Source organism: Coloeus monedula, assembly GCF_965178545.1.
Source record: "Coloeus monedula genome assembly, chromosome: 3".
NCBI classification, from domain to species: domain Eukaryota; kingdom Metazoa; phylum Chordata; class Aves; order Passeriformes; family Corvidae; genus Coloeus; species Coloeus monedula.
The window spans coordinates 111,645,066-111,662,445 of NC_138783.1; the positions used below are offsets into that span (position 1 = coordinate 111,645,066).

Below are 17,380 nucleotides of genomic sequence, written 5' to 3' on the forward strand. Positions count from 1 at the left end.
CTTTCATTGAAGCTACATTTCCCTTTCTCCACTAAATCCTGCTAGGTGTGAATTTAATTTAAAAGGTTTCCTTTCTTGATTAACTGTTTCTTAGCAGGTGGAGTAAAAAGGTAATTTTTCCTCCAGAAGATTAAGCCCCAACTTCAAATTTTACCATTCCACTTTGCATTTTTTCTTTACCTTCTTTATTTCTGCTTAAATATATTTTTAATAGTTGGTGAGTGCCTACACTGAAAGCACTGTTTTCAAGGTTTATTTAGCTCCTGATCCAAATGCTGCACCTAAAGCCAAACTTGGGCCTTGGCTCAGCCAAGTATTTGGAGTATATGTCTAGTGTTACTGTGAGAATATTTCCAGTGAAGGCAATGTTTCAGTTCATTCATTGGAGAAACTTCAGGAATCAGGCAGCAAATCCCAGCCTGGCAGTGAGATAGATAAACACAAATCAAAACACCCAGGGAAGCCTATTCAGCTTAGCAGAGCACCATACAAACAGGAAGGGTCTGTTTGTATTCCTTTTTGCAAGATCAAAACCTGAGTGACTTGGATTCATCTCTGGCATGTGAGTGTGTTTTAATTTATATAAGAATGCTAAGAAACGTGGGAACGGAAATGTCAGAAAAGCCTGTAATTAAGCAATATGTATCAGTCGTGAGTTGTATAAACACATGTGTTACATTCAGGTCATAACCTGTGTATCTCCTCCAAAAGACCTTTGGTTTCTTAACATCTTTGAAGGGTGCCTAGAAGGGAAAGTTACATTTTATGTGATAATATCTGTGCTGAGACAAAAGCCTATCATGCTCTGACTTCTCTTGCCTTCTGCCTTTCCAGTATGCCATGTTCTTGTCCCTGGTGTTCCTGGCTGAGCTAGTGGCTGGTATTTCAGGGTTTGTCTTTCGCCACGAGGTAGGTGGAAATGTGCTGAGTTTGCATCTGGCAGTGCCTCCCTGGGCAGGAGCTGCTGAGAAGTTCCCTGGAGCGTGGAGAATGTGCGGGGCACTGAGCTCAGCAGCTCCAGCACATCTCCAGGGATGTGGCTGATGTGCAACAATAGCTTGTACAGCTCTTAAAAACTGATGCCATTCCAAATGAAGGGATGTAGCCAAAGCTCTTGCCTTCAGCTGCCTGATGATTTACTCTGGAGCTATCAGGTTTTGTGTGTCCACCATGTAAGATCTTCTTTATTCTTTTACATATGCTGAGGGCTGCAAAATAGATTAAATGCTTTTCTTAAACACAGCTTTTTCAGCCAGGCAAGTGCTGGTTTATATAAGGCAGAGACCACTTCTGCAACAGACCAGACTTGCTGTTTTGTAAATCTTTTTCTTTTTTGGGGGGGACAGGGGAGACGAGGGGGCTGGGGAGGGAGTGGGATGGGATTTCATTTCTATCTTGAGAATAAGGAGAGATTAGAAGTAGAGTGAGGTAGGAAACTGGGACAGGAAGAAGCTTTAAAAAAGCATGATGGTCTAGATTTGTAGTAGCACTTCTGCTTTATCCACTGTAATCAGGTCTATCTCTGGCCTTAAGTCCATGGACCTACATGCCACTGGTGCTGAACCAGAACAACCCCAGAGACCCTGCTTGTCTCGTCTCTTTGTATTAACTGGTTTTCAAGTCTCCTCTTTTGACATGTTTCCATTGCTGTGGAGTTTTCTGGCGTTCACCCTTGCAAGTGGTGTATTGTTTTTAATGTGGTCCTGAGGTGCCTGTCCACCTGCTGAGGATTCCCATTTCATCCCACCTAACCTGCAGCCCCAGTGTCAGACTGCTCCCTGTCAGGAGAAGCAGTCTCTTGTGAAGGCCACAGCCACACGGGTTGCCCACATCATCTGCTTCCCAGCCCCTTTCCCACCCAGTCCCAGTGCCATTCCCAATGATGTGCCTGACCTTTTCCAGCTGAAGGACCTCTTGTTCCTTACCCAAATCCCTTTGGTGCTGGGGATGCCAGGTCAGGGGATTCATGTCTTCCTGTAGTGCCACTGGCTTGTGTCCCCAGGGTGTTTGCACAAGCTTTGGCTTGCACCTGGCATCCATGAGCAGGGAGAAGCACACAGTCTCCTTCAGACTTAGTGCTGGAACAAAGCGTTTGGGGGGAAAAGCATAAAATGATATCTTTCTGATAGGTTAAATAATTTTATGGGATTTTTTTGAATTGGCTAGTTTGCTGGGGTTATCTCAGTTATCTGGTAGACCCCACTGGAGAAATGGCATGAATGACTCCTGACAGTTAAAAGGGAGCTCTACCAGCTCTAACAATACCCTTAAAAACAACTCAGAAGGGCTAGTTTGCATGTCTTGTTAGGAAATTTGGTTAGCATTTGCTTCCTGCAAAAAGTGCTTCAGATGCTGTGCTTCTTGTTGCTCACCTAAGCTGGTTTTTTTCCTCATCCTCACAGATCAAGGACACTTTCCTTAGGACATACACTGAAGCAATCCAGAATTACAACAAAAATGATGAGCGGAGCCATGCAGTGGATAACGTACAGGAAAGTGTAAGTCTAAAACTGGATACCAAAAATTAGTCAACAGAGAAAGCACACATTCAGATTTGATCCCAGAACACAAAGTTTGGATGGCTCAATCTGAAAGCTGTATTTTGCAAGCAAAATTAGAAGCTGGCAAAACTGGTCTAAAGGAAAAGTATTTCAGATTAAATGCTTGCCCAAGATGCCTAAGTTTTAGTGGAAAAGCTGTCTGATAAAGGCAGGGCCTGTCCTACTGGCTCATTGCTGGTCCCAGATCTTGAATAAGGTTTAGGGGGCAGTTCTATTCCTAAAGAACACACCTTGTTCCTAAGCGAATTTGCCAATAAGATTATGAAATATTTTAAATTTGAGTTGGATGAGACAGGGCTTCATAATCTTGTATCCTGTATCACTGATAAAAACTGCAGCAGTTCTCTTCACAAGTACAGTGGGAGGCTGGCAAGGGAGACCTAGTGAGTTAAGAGTAAAACTGGATGTATTATCCCCAGAGGAAAATGGAGTGGAAAAATGTGCTGCTGAGGTTGGCAGTGAAAGCTGTTCTGAAGGGATGGAGTAGGAGCTTGGTGGAAGAGCCTTTCTGACCCTCGGGGGGTGGTCACAGGGCAATGGGGGGTTGCTTTGCCTTCCAGCAGGGCACAGGGCAGCAGCAAATGCCACAGCATGGCCAAACCAGCTGGGGATGCCATCCACGAGAGACCAAGTCCACCAACTACTGCACAGAGCGATAAAATTCATATTTAAATTCCCACTGGAAGCTGTACCATAGCAAGAAGCTATTCCTTCAGCTTGCAATACATTCTGTGAGCCAATTTGCTTCCCATGTGATTGTAACTCGATGAATGGCTGAAATGTCAGTGTAATTGTATTGATGACTTCTAGACCTTTAGAAACTACAGCTGTTATGTTGGACCCTACAGCATGGTTGAAACTGTACTTTTAACCAGGTTTCTCCCAGCCAGCAGATTACTGCAGCACTCTACACTGAGTACATTCTGCTGTCAGATTGTCTGTCTGCATAATGTTAACCTGTATTTTAAATTTCTGCTGTCTTGCAGTTGACCAATCTAAATAGATCTGAGTCGTTTTTCAGTGTTTCTGTTGTAGCAAAATGATCATTTCATTCATAGCTCTGTTTTTACAGGAACTGCATTTATAAGCCCTTTCCATGCAGAAAATTCAGCACATGCTCCATATTTTTGAGTCTCTGTCTTCTAGCTTAGAATCTAAATCAGAACATCCTTCCCAATTTAGGGTTTTCTAGCTGAATTCCTAGATACACCCTGTGAACATATGGTCTCTTTCTATTCACAGCTCAGTGAATTGTCCTAGAAATTATTTTGGCGAGTTAGAGAGGCTTCACCTTATTGATTTGTACTAGTTTGAATCTGTATGTATTACACGTAATTCTGTGTAATGCTTTGAGGTCTTGAATTTAGAGTCATCTTTAATCAAATAAATAAGTAAAGAAAACAAAAAATCCAACAGACCCTCAACTAAAAAAGATGGGTTTGTGGCTGAACCTTTGTCAAATGTTACAAATAATAGTTCTGATCATAAAATACCCTCTTTTTAGCAGGTCATCTGCTCCCATATTCTGTAAATTACATCCCTGATACTTTCATAATTAATGGGGCAGGGGTGGTATCTGCTTTTCCAAACTTGAGATGCCCTGTCTTTATTTTGATTATAAGCTTATAAAGTGGCCCATGATGATTCTGTACTAGTTTTGTTTTGTTTGTTTGTGTGTTTTAAACCTGCTTCTTATCCCTCCTAGCTGAGCTGCTGTGGCATTCAGAGCTACACCAACTGGAGCACCAGCCCTTACTTCTTCAAGCACGGCATCCCTACAAGCTGTTGCATGAACTCCAGTGACTGTAACACTCAGGATCTGCGCAACATGACCGTGGCTGCCACTAAAGTAAACCAGAAGGTACCAGTAACATTGTGCTAGAGGCAGTTGTGACACCATCCAGCATCCCAGCCAGTGGGGTGTATGGCTGCTTGCAGTTGCATTTCATTTCAAATGGTTGGTTGATAATGTGCAAATAAGGCTGGAGTGGTGGTAAGGATGGGCTTGGTCCTGCACTTGCTTCATACTCTTTAAGCTGGCCTTTCTCAAACCCAGTCTGAGGTGCAGCAGTTCTGAGAAAATACAGGTGATTGACAGCAAATGTTGTGGTTGTTTGGGTACATTTATTGTGAGTTAAAATCTTTGAATATGTGGGGCTGCAAACACAGCATGGCCAAAGTGACCCTTTCCCTGGGGTCACCTGAAGGAGCAGGTTGGGAAGACAGAGATAGGGTTGAGAAGGAAAGTTGGGAGAAAAGGAAGAAAATGAACAACTGGAGACTAAAAAGAGAGAAAACACTAAGAAAGGGAAGAATAAAGAGAAAATAATGCAGCATCTGTGCATTAGAGACTGTGTTGAATAAGTGCAACTCAGATTATTGTTTCAAGTGCTAGTGCATCATCAATTCTTTCTTTCTCGCTTGAGATTTGCAAGAGAGGGAACAGTTTATTGGTACAAGGAATGATACTGTGGCCAAATCACCATTCTAAGTTACAGCGTAGCTTAGTCAGATTTAAGGACTATTTTCTTTTCTGTTTTTATTTTCAGAGATCTATTTAAAAATAAATAGAAGTCCTGAGTAAGCAGGAAAAAGATGGAAATGCCTCTGTCTCTTCTGTTTCTGTCTTTTTCACCTCAGTCACCTGTGGCTCAGAAGGTTGGACTGGTGGCTGAGCACAGCCTGAAACATCTTTGAAAACCAGTCAAGTAGACAACATTTTCTGGCATGTATTGTAAAAGGGATACTAGAGGATTATTTCCCACTAAGCCTTTCTCTTTTTTGCAACGTTTTAATGAGAGCCACTTGTTGCAGACATGTGGAATGTTGGTGGTGTCCACTGGTTGAGTAATTCACACTCACCACCAGCAGAGTAACCTTGCATGAGTACAGAGGATGAGCCACTCTGTTCATCTGCTCATTGTGAATTTGTACTAACTTGATGTTTTTGTAGAAGTGGAAGGAAGGGGAGAGGCAGGGCAGGGCGGATCTAGTGCATGTGCAGCACAGCCAGCACCCAGTGCAGCAGGGTGCCTCCTGGGCAGCCCACCCTGAGCCCCTGCTTCTGCCCCTCTTCCCAGCAGGAAAGATTGCTGGTGTGACTGCTGTTCCAGCAGCAGGTCCCACCTTCGCAGTTTGGGACAGTCACGCACTCTGAACCTTTCCTGGCTGCATAACCATTTAGGTACTATTTGCATTCCCAGCACCAATCTGGTGTTTCCCCCAAGTGCCAGGCTTGCTCTGTGTGCACAGAGAAATCCCTGTCCACTTTTGAGCTCCTCACAACAGGGGATGCCTGCTGAATGGTAGGAAGTGACTGAGGGATGGGTGTGTGCTAGTCCAGGGCTAGTAACACACTTCCAGCTGTTCTTGCTCCTTGCTTTCCTGTCAAATGCACAAATCACCTGACAGAAAAGGACTGCTGATTCCTCAGGAAACAGTTGAAGTAATTACTTGATTTAATTACCTAGAGGAAATTTGGATGTTTGGAAGTTCATATGGTTTTGTCTCATTTTCTGACAGCCATTGGTAACCAAAAGTTGCAGATTTCTGTTCAGCCGTTGTGAGATCTTGGAGTTGTCCCAGACATTTGAGCAAAGTGAGATGCTTCTGAAAGGCACATGGGAATAAAAAGCAAGCAGGAGGAAATGTTGTTTGGCCCTATCCGTTCACTTCAGACAGGTAGCAAACATCCTTGCCTCTGACCCACGCCCCTTGCTCATCTTGGAAACAGGCCCTTTGCTCTCTATGTGTCGGAGAAAAACGAAAATATATATTGCCTGTGTTGTGGAAGACCCTTCTCTCCATGCCTGTGGACAAGTATATTTGGATTACATCTTTTGGTGGATCTTTCAAAACTATCAGTAAGACAAGTTCTCTATGAGCTAATCAAATTACTAGCAGTTTCTGAGGACTAATAATGAATTAACCAAAGAGGATTTAACTAATTATACAATTACAGGACTAAAAGACAGCATTCCTGGATTTTCTTTGCCGATTCTGACCCTAACTTGCTTAGTGACCTTGGGTTAATTATTTAGGCTCTCTGTTTCTTCATCTCAGATGGCACTAATACCTAACTTTAAGAGCTGTCATTAGGATTAGCTAATTAATGTTCATCTAGTGCTTTTAATCACAGTTCTTTACCAAGAAACCTCAAGAACTACTTCTCTCTAAAATCTTAAGAAAGGAACAGATGCATGGAGTCAAGAAAGATCAGATCCTTGGAAACTGTCCCTTCTGTGCTCTGGATCTCTGGATCAGCACTCAGAGGTGCTCACACAGTGCTTCACACACTTCTGTCCTGTAATGCAGCTCGTGGGTGCTGCTTGCACTCTCAGTCCATGCACAGTTAGGACTGAGCAATTAAGCCATATGTAAACAATGTACTTCAGTAAACAGATTATTGTGCTTGGGAAAACAGTCTTCAAGTGAGGAGAGTGATCAAAACTCTCCCACTGCATGTTTTGTTGACAAGATCTTGATCTCCCTCCAATTACCACCGTGCTTCGTTGTTGCATCTCTTGAAGGCTCTTCAGCAGAATAGATTTCAGAAGATCAGGGAGAGCATTAAACCATGTCAGACAGAATGAAAATACTGCTTGAGAAATCCAATCTCATTGCATAACATGTAAGACACGCAAACTATAGTTGCTTGATGGGTTAAATAAGCAAGCTTGAAGCAGACTTACTGTACACTGTGGTAAAACATAGTTAAGGTCAATATGTACACTTAAACATTTCTGAAATGAATCACAGATGTGCTGGTCCTCAGCTGCTATTAAGTTCAGCACTTCATTACCCTCAGGATTAAATGTCTTCTGATGTTATAAAAGAAGTTAAAGAAATGGTACAATTTATTTCATGAATTGCCTGTCTCTAATAAAGGACACTGTTTGTCCTTCTTGCTGCTATTTTTTACAAGCAGCTGATGCTCTGAGGTCATAAAGAGTTCCTACAATGCTTGCAGAATGAGGGGTGTGTGGATGTAGGTGAAATGTGGAGACCCTTCTCTCTTATGGGACAGGAGTCCAAACTGGGAAAGGCAACTCACTGTTATTTCTGAGTTCCAGCTTCTGATAAAGTGGATAAAGTTATAATGTATAAAATTCCTCAGGACTGGACTTAAGCCAGAGTGTTGGTCATTTGAGGAAGGTGGCAAAAGGGGCTGAGCAGTGACTTTGGATTGTGGGGACAGATGGGTTAATAATGAAAGAAAAAATAGATGCCATCTTTTTTTCTTTCTTCCCATATCAAGTCACTTGTTTAGATTAATTTAGGCACCACAAACTAGGAAAGATAATTTCAAATGCATTTTTGAGGGGTCAAATAGATGAGAGGAGAAACTTGGCAAACATTATTGTACTGAGGGGGAAGCTCTCAAAAAGTCTATCCAAGAGAAGGGCAGATATTGTAGATGAAGCCTCTGGCCCGAGTCTGGGCTGTGAATTGAGGCCTGAGGAAGCAAGTCAGCAGAGAGGAAACTCGGTTTGGGGAGCAGGACAGGGAATTTTATGTCCAAGGGCAAATGAACCAAGAAAATTCATACAAAACCCTTGATAACTTTGTTACATGGTTTAAAGTTACATGCTGCCTGGTGTCCTTTGATGGGTAAAGGCAAGCAGAATGCCTCAAGGGACACTTTATTAAATATCTGGAGTATTAGGAAATCACCATCATTTATTCATTTTTGACATCTGTATTGTATTATAACATTGGTGTATTGTTACTGGTTTGGTTTCAGGTCAAAACTATATTGTTTTTTAACTGACTTTATTTAAAAAGACACATAAAAATGAATGCAACATCACATTTAGCTTTTAAAAGTAATGAAATGCATTTGTTTCTAAAAGGAACTGTTTTTGCCACCACTCCACATCATTCACACAGAATTGCTATTTAAAAAAAAAAAAGGTGACATTGTTGGAAATTACAGCAGAAATATTGTCTAGCCAGAGTTCATTCTAAATGAGAAATTTCTATGTATGCATTCATAGCAGGGAAGGTCAGTACAAGGAATGATGTTTGTTTTCTAGGGCTGCTATGACTTGGTGACCAGTTTTATGGAGACAAATATGGGAATCATAGCTGGAGTGGCTTTTGGGATTGCATTCTCACAGGTAAGTGCATAAACACTCCCCTTCCCCCCTTCTCTTTTCCCCTCTTTTTCTTTACCTGAACTTCAAGGAAGGAAGAATTATGGAAAGGGACTGAACTCAGCATGCTCATTAGTCCTGAGGTCATGTGTTCATTGATTTTCTTTTTTCAACTTAAATGAAGTTTCTCCTTGGGAATATCAGTTACGGTTGAGCTAATGACTAGCTCAAGGAAAACAACTTGTCCCTCCACTGGGTCAAACAGAGGTTAACCCAATAAAACATTGGCTTAAATGGAGCATAAACAGCTAAGAAGACAAATAGCTTATCCATTGTTTGGGTAGGCTTCTATCTTCTAAGTACTCTTATTTGTTCTGAGAGGACTCAAGAATTGAAACGAGTGCACCTTCAGGCCTCCCCATCCTGGACCTGGAGCCTGGAAGGGACACTTTGTGACCAATTTTATTTATTTTCCCTTTAATTCTGAACACTGAGAAATGTTAAGTCTACCAAAATCAGATTATTAAACCAACTCCTTGTCTGCACCAAAAGGAGTGTGGCACAAGAGCAACAAGAGGAGAGCTAAGAAGGAGTTTTCTGCTCCATGATATTCAAGCTGCCTTTATGTAGACAGGAACAGGGGAAAGAATAGGCTTGGTCAGATTGCTCTGATCAAGAAGGGGCAGGGAAACACCTCCATCTTTCAGCAAGATGCTCCTTTATACCAGTCACTTCATGTGTGACAGCAAGGACTCTACTGGAAACATGCACAAATGAGAGGGAAATATGGACAATTCAAAAACTGTCCCCAAGCCGTGTGGAAAATGGCCCCCCACATCCTCTCCATCAACATATGCACAACCTGCAGGAGGCCTAAAATTGTCTGGGCTCAGACTGGCAGACTGCCCTGCCTTGGGCATATCTGGAAGCCTGATGCCTTGTAGCCAAGGTGTTGGATGTGAGGAGCCTGTGGTTTGGGCTGCCAACCAGTTTCATGTGGGTGGAAATGTTGGTTCATCACAACACCAGCTGCCCAGAGCACGTGCCTGCATGTTGGGTTTTTGGGATCCAGAAAAGGTAGAAAATTGAGAATTGCTCTTGCATGAACAAGGGGAGGTCAGGTTTTTTTGTTAATAGGCTATTTTAGCTCGTGTTGAATGATTACAGCATTGATACTCTTCTCCAGCCTTGATAATGGCTTGATTACTGCTATAGGACTCCAAGCTGGGTTTCAGTTTGGGTTCTAGATATCCAGAAGGCTGTAAAGCATCTTTTTAAATGCCTTGTGTAAAGCTATCCAAGAGAAAAATGAGATGAATAGAATTGTAAAATATGCTGCTGGGGGAAAAAGTCAGGACCAACACTGCCTGAAAGCCTTTAATGGGTGTTTCATGGCAGGCTGCAGGCAGCACAGGCTGCAAGGCACTTTGTCCCTGTGACTGAGGGAAAAATGAGATGTGTTTTGATGTGGTGTTGGCATCTCACCCAGCTGGTGGCACCATGAGCCCTGCTGCCAGGTGGGGATGTCACTCCCCAGCACAGGCACTGGGGTCTGGCACTGTGAGGACATACCCAGCTGCTTGGGGTTTTAGCAAACACGTCAAAAGGAGAAGAGAGAGGCTGCAGAGCAGAAAAATGCAGCTCTCCCAGGCTGTGAAGAATAGGTGGCCAGTTGTAATTTACTGCTTAATCTGTTTTTCTGGGCCCAATTAGGGACAGTGTTTACAAATTGATTTCAGGTTAGCGTGGCTGGCAGTAATGCCAGGCAGGGCTCCAGCTGTAGGCGAGTTTTCGCTGTTCCTATTGAGAGGTTTAATCTAAATAAAAGACAAATTAAATCATGTTGCTCTTCTACAGTAAAGCATGCTCAAGGGCCTTTCCTTCACATGATTTGTTAGGTGTTGAGTAGCATGGGGAATGTGCTGATGGCTGATGCCCAGAAATAGGGAAGGTTGATGTAATGGCACTGCAAATCTTACAGGCCTGGCACAGACCTCCCCATCAAAGTCAAGAGTTTTTATAAAAAACACTGTTTTGCTGACCTTGTCTGCTCTCCTTCTCGGGTTTGAAATAATATCAATAAAATAAATTTTGATTGGTTTTGGACTTGGATGCCAATGCTGACTTCCAGCTGGAATAATTTCAGTTTAGCAGGTGCTCTTCAGAGCAGAGAAATGGTTGCTGTGTTGTGTCCAACAGAGAATAAAACTATGTAACTGCATAGATGATGGAGAGCTGTGCCTAGAAAAAAATACAGTGCAGGCATTGGCTTAGGGAATGCAAGAGACACTGGAGGGGTTTATAGATTGTGAGTAGGGGAGACTCAGTGCAGTGTTAAGGCCACATTATTCCCTTTGTGCTCAAGGACTGGAAATCAGGTGCTCTCCACATGCTCCAAACAAGTTGTTGGGCATATACAATTCCCATCATTCCAAGATACATTCCCAGACAGCCATGGACCCTCTCTACCATGAAACATCCACCTGCCCTCTTTACTGTCAGCATTAATGTGAGTGGCTCTGCCTGAACGTGGATGCAGTTCTGGTGCAGACATCACCCACCTTGTCTGCTACAACTCCTCCCTGAGCACAGGCAGGCAGGCTGGGACTTGCTCAGGGGTTAGGGAGTGGGATCCACATGAAGATCCAGTATGTGACTTGAAATCTGGTCTTAAGACTGGGTTGTTTCTAAAGACTGAGCAGCAGGGATTCAGTGTGAAGGTAGGCCCTGTGACAGAGGCACACCATGGCACAGGAGGCTGACTCAAGTAAGTGACATGTGGCATAGAAAATTCTCTCTTCTAAAATAGAGCCAGAGAACCTACATGCTTGGAGATTTGCATTTTGAGAATATGGGAAGGTATTGAGCTAAAAAATTATTCCTGATGAATGGAAACCCCCCCCCAGCTGTAGCTTACCTGATGTGCTGATGAATTCCAAGTTACTTCAACACATTTCTATTTATAGAAATTCTCCCAAAGAATGAAAAATGGTGATGACACCAAGACCCAAAATAAAATAGAAATTCAAATTGCAATTCATTTTCTTTCTCTTCAGTACAATAAGGTGTGACAAATATGTCATTTAGAACAGCTTCCAGTCAGTGGTAACTCCTACAGAATAACTGTATTAAAAAGCCAGCTATTACGTGTACAATAGGGATAAGACTGCTAGGAAATTGCTGTGGGTGGTTTTCAGCGGTCAGAACTAAGATGTGCTTGAGATTACTCCTAGAAACCATGGAGAGATGAAGAAATTTACTGTATTCTGCTTGCTGGAATGAGCTGTGGCCAACAGGATGGTAGTATAGGAGACACACCTGAGGGGCATGGGTTTCCCAGTTGTCTAAACCAAAGAATTTGTCAGCATTTTCAAGCCTCCTCTTGCAACACCAGGGTATGGAAAACTCTATTCTTTCCATAAAATAGCTCAGAAGACCAAGATAATCTTAGGAAAAAAGGGGAGAAAAGAAAAAATGAGAGAGAACACAAATGCAGAACCAAGTCTGGCATCTTAGCACTCAAAAATCAAGACAGTAAAATAAAATAAATGAATAAGTGGATAAAAGTTGAGATGGGGCATTTGAGAGGCAATGGGGGCACAGGGAAATGAATGCAGCTCCCAGCAGCAGTTTCTTTGTGGGAATCCTTTAATGCCAATTCTTCTGGTCTTTCAAAGGAGCTGCAGGAACCTGGTGCACAATAGGATAAGGGGCTTCCTCCTGCCTGAAGAGCAGAGGAGGCAAGTGATGGAACAAATGCAGAGAGCAAGGCAGGGTGGAGAGTGCTCATTTGTGCTGCACAATCTGGGAGCCTCCAGCCTGACTTAAATGCAGAGGGCTGTAGTTATGCCTGTAATGAAAGAGCACCATGAAGAAACTTCAGCAACTCAGTACAATATTGCCTCTTCTTGGCTCCAGGAGGGACAGTGCTCTCGTGGTTAAATGTGGAAGTCCACACATCGAAAAAACCCCATGTTTTTATATGCGTTCAAAGTATTTCTAGAATAGTTTTTACAGCTCTGCTATGTCCTGGTAATACTTAGAAATGCTGAATAAAATGGGTATGTAAGGGCTTGATATGCATGCCATTGTTTTTGAAATACAAAGTTAAATATTAGGTCACTATAACCACTTACATGCCTAAACCAGCCTAAGATCAGAGCCAAGAATCAATAAGTGGGCCAAAGATCATAAGGATACATTCATGAGTAATCTGCCATTTGTCTTAGGAGTGAGTTGAGTAAAAAAAAACATTGTTACATGCCTGCAGATGCCACAAAATTCAGACACACTGATTATTAGAGTTGCAGGCTGCCCAGGACAGAAGAATCCCTAATTGAAGGGAGCAAGGGAGGTCTGCTGCAGCTGAATGGGGAAAGAAAAGCCTGTGGCTTCCTGTTTGTACAGACTACAGCATCTTTCCCCTTGTGAACCTGATACAAGCAGCAGATTGTGGTTGAGAAGAACAGTGGCCGTAATATGGGTGCTTGTGATGGGGAAAAATTAACAAACAACTTCAATGTACTTATATTCTTGCCATTTTAGAATGAGAGAGGAATTTATTAGGGTCTGGGCTGGAATTTGGTCAGGGAAAAGAATTTGGATGAAATACAGTGTGAAGTTCATCTTAGTGAAAAATGCAGTAAGGCAGAGAAGTAACTTCTGAGCCCAGCCAAGGAAGGTGAGGAAAGACTGGGAGTCACCACAAGCACAGCAAAGTGACAGTGAGGAGGTGGGACAGGGCCACCCACAGGCACTCACTCTGTTTGGCCTGTCAAGAGCATGGAGAAGTACATACCACTGTCCAAAACAGAAATCTCGTTCTCCAAAATTGAACTGAGCTAAAGAAACAGTGCGTCAGTCAGCTGCAGGAGTGTCATGTAACCTGTAGGATGTGGTTGGTTTTCAGCAACATCTTCAGCAACTGATTAAATCATCATTAAATCAGGGACAGGAGTATTTAAGCACGGAATCCAAAGCCCAGCTAGACAATGCTGGCATCCTTATTGTTGCTGGTCCATTTCCTGCCTTAACACCTGCCTAGAGAAGTTGAGTAGAAAAGGCAACAATATGGCTAAAATGTCTTCTTGGTATCAAGTGAAATTTTCAGAGGAGGGCGTTCAGCATCCACATCTCTTTTGGCAACTGAAAACAGCCCCTGGACCCTTTGGTTTTTATTGGGGGTTGCTCAGGACGTGGTACCTGTGCCCCACATCTAGTTATAACCAAGGCAGTGTCATCCTTGATGCCAAAATCAGGGGTGCATGTCGGGAACAGGAGGGTTCAGTCTGCTTTTAAATGTGACTCTGTGCCCTTTTGAAATTCTCCAAACAGCTCTGGTGGACACTGAAACAGGAAAAGGAACAAATTTCTGGTGAAAGAAATGTAGCCTGACAAGGACTGTAGCATCTCAGAGGCAGGAAACAGTTTATCCAAATTTGAGTTACCCTGGCTTGGCCTTGCTCTGGGCTTGCCCAAATCAAGCAGTTGCCTGGTACACAGGATGTGTATTTTGATGATGATTGTGGTAACAGGGAGCACTGCCTGGTCTAGGGGAAGGGCCACACAATCCCAAGGAATGAAATAGGAGGAGCCAGTGTGGATGAGCAGCCAGCCAGTCATACCTGGGCACACTCTGCAGGCTCTGAGGAGACTCTGCTGCTGCCAAAAGGTTGTGATCCCCCTCGCCATGTGCTCTGCCTGCAGCAGCAGGAGACAGGCAGAGGTGGTGTGTGTGGGCTCAGCCAGAGGCACAGTGACAGCCCGTGCTGGGAGCCAGGTCCAGGGAAGCCTTGTCCATCACCAGACACAACCTTATGGCCTCATCTCCTTAGCCAGGGATGAGCTGTAACAGTCTGGATATGCTCAGGAGTTAATTAATTGACCAACCCCAATGAGAAAAGCAAGTTTGAATTATTTACAGCATATTAACACTGTTGGCACACACAGGAAGCACTAAGAAACTGCAGTAGACAAAACATTGAAAAGACTGAGTGCTTATTGACGAGCAGAAGCCTGGGATCTGTTTTCAATAATCTGAGTGACAGCCAAGGGAATAGTGAATGACTTTTTTAAAATTTATTTCCAGATTTATCGCGCTCATTTCTACAGTGCTGCATCACTTGTAGAGGAAGCATAACCACTCTGGGACACCAGGAAGCTTTTCCCTGGCACAGGGATAAAGAAGTTAAAGGCACCAGCTCTCAGGGCTGATGGGCGTTGGTGAGGGACCCAGGTGGAGCTTGCGAATGAAACACAGCCTGTAACATGCTGATACCCCCAGCAGTTTATTCATCCACATCTGGCTTGGCCAGGCATTGACAATGGGATTGAAAAATACCAAAAAGTCATGCTGCCTGTCAAATAAACGATAAAAATCAAGAGGAAGATCTGACAAAGAAAGATGAGAGATTTTAATGCTGTTTTTTTGATTAGAGCGGTCCTTAAAATAGGGCATAAATACAGTGTGCATAATAACTCCAGAACAAGAAATCCTTGTTTACAAATGCTTTGCACTGATGTAATTTAACTGAAATTCTATTCTGTCTCTGTCTTGTCTGGAACAGTTGATCGGGATGCTGCTGGCATGCTGTCTGTCCCGGTTTATTACTGCTAACCAGTATGAGATGGTGTAACAAGGTGAGCTTTTCCCGTTTTCCAGGTGGTAAAGCTACAAAAGCCTTGGTATGTTGTGGCTGCGCTGCTTCTGCTGGAGACAGCGAGCAAGTTTTACATTCTGAGCATGTTCATTGAGAATTAAGCCTTTCCGTGGGCTTCTTTGCTTTGGGACTTTCATCCCAATATTGAGGGGGGGGGAGGCAAATGCAGTGCTGATTTTTGTCCTTTCACTTTTCACGAAAAGAGAGAACAGAACACGTGTTGTGAATACTGTTAGCAATCAAAGCAACCCACTTGTTGGCTTTTTTTTTTTTTTTTCCATCCTCCCCTCTCTCCAGTCTTTCAAGAGGTGTGAAGTCCAGAGCCTGTGTGAAGACCAGGAGCTGCAGAATTGGAGAAAGACTGACATGAATGTTCTAGCACACACTGTCTCTCGCACGCACGCACGCACACCCCCACGAGCAAGCCCGTGTGCGCGCACACTCGCACCCCACCTCCCGAACTGTCCCATGCGTAGTGTCCCATTCTGTGAAGTTCCACGGTGCCACCGAGAGCGGCCGGGTCCCCTCGGCCTCCAGAGCCAGACCCCACCCCCGCGGCTCGGCGTAGGAAGGCACCGTCTGTATGTTCTTGGTCACACAGTAGTTGCATCGTAAGTTAACAAAGGTAACTCATTAACAGCATTGATCGGGCTGTGCATGTAGTGACTGGAGGGCATAATTAGCCTTTCACCATGGTTAATAAGTGTTGCACACATTCATATAAACCGGTATATGAAATATATATTCTTTTGGTTTTATCTTAATTTCTCATTTTGTTTATTGCTTTACTAAGGTTTCCATCCTTTCCCCCTTCCCTGCGCCTGTCCCCCTTTCCCCAAAAACAAAGGAATCAGTAACATAACATACAGATACTTGAAAATGATGTTAAAATGTTGTGCTTGAAGGGAACTGTTATTCCTGATGTTCTTCTACATCTTTGATTCTTACTCAGTGTTGTATGCCTAGTGCGTATCCCGGTAGGCTTTGTCTAGTGCATTTTGCCTCAGAACCTGATCCTGTGTAATACTGTTATTAAGCTGTGTTGTTGCTTACTGTGAAGGCAGAAATTTTTGCTCCCTTTATTTTTATTACGTAGCTATGAACTAATTGAACTGTGCTGTACTGCGGCCTTCATACTTTTTTCCTGTTCTTTCTTCTTTTCCTTTCTTTTTGCATCGAGGTTGCAGCCACCAAATACATTGTTGAATCAAATCGAAATAAAGACACAGACACAAAAAAAAAAAAAAATCACAAAAAAAAACCAGGCATATGAAATATTTTTGGGGGAAAGCAAAAGTTTAAAACCTTTTTAAAAAAAAAATAGGACTTTTTTAATAATGCCTCTGTCTAGCATGCCAACGAGAATGCATTGATATTGTGAGTATTTGTGATATACGTATTAATAAATGGAACCATTACAGATTTCTAGCTGCTTCCTTCTCATTCTTTAGTTATAAGAAAACTTTTTTTGGGAGGGGGGAAAGTGAAAGTGAGACATCTGCGCACAGCCTGGCATGACTTGTCTTTACGCATTTTTTAACTAATGTGGTTGTGACAGAAAAATGTTACTACACTGGGAAAGAAGAAAAAAAAAAAAGAGAAAGAGCTGGAATTGTTTCAAAACTCCAAGAAAAACCTTCCACAGCTGGTTTCACCGCGTGACAAATACATACCCTCTGCTTTGCAATTTTTCTTCTTGTTACTGTTAAAAATCGGCAGTGTTTAATTATCCCATCCTTAGTGCTGTGAGTGATTTTGGCATTATGCATTTCTCTCTTGATTTTGGTGAGAAAGAGGAGAAGAGAGCTTTGGGGTTGAGGGTTGGCTCGTGCAAAGGCAGGCACTCATCTCTTTCTCACTTGAATAAGTGAAATGTCACAGATCTCACAGAAAAACTGGTTTAAACCTGCGAATTTTGGGCCAAGCCCTTAGCTTGGCAGTGTTGACTGAGAGGAGAGAAGTCCTGGACCCTTCTGTTGAGGAGGAGCTGTGCAGCATCTGTGTCCCCACAGCCCATGCAGCTGCTGGAGTCCCAGTCCTTCCTCTGTCTGTCTGTCCATCCATC

General features: G+C 43.1%; 1 protein-coding gene across 1 annotated transcript in view; it reads left to right on the forward strand.

The window, feature by feature from the left end:
- Nucleotides 1-16,737, forward strand: part of TSPAN7 (tetraspanin 7) — an 84,299-nt gene extending 67,562 nt beyond the window's left edge. Inside the window, exons 3-8 of the mRNA XM_082278321.1 lie at nucleotides 835-909; nucleotides 2,403-2,498; nucleotides 4,267-4,422; nucleotides 8,597-8,680; nucleotides 15,223-15,295; nucleotides 15,613-16,737. Coding sequence (XP_082134447.1) covers nucleotides 835-909; nucleotides 2,403-2,498; nucleotides 4,267-4,422; nucleotides 8,597-8,680; nucleotides 15,223-15,291 — 480 coding nt within the window. The 3' untranslated portion in view covers nucleotides 15,292-15,295; nucleotides 15,613-16,737. The remainder of the gene's footprint in view (nucleotides 1-834; nucleotides 910-2,402; nucleotides 2,499-4,266; nucleotides 4,423-8,596; nucleotides 8,681-15,222; nucleotides 15,296-15,612) is intronic.
- The last annotated feature ends 643 nt before the right edge of the window (nucleotides 16,738-17,380 follow it).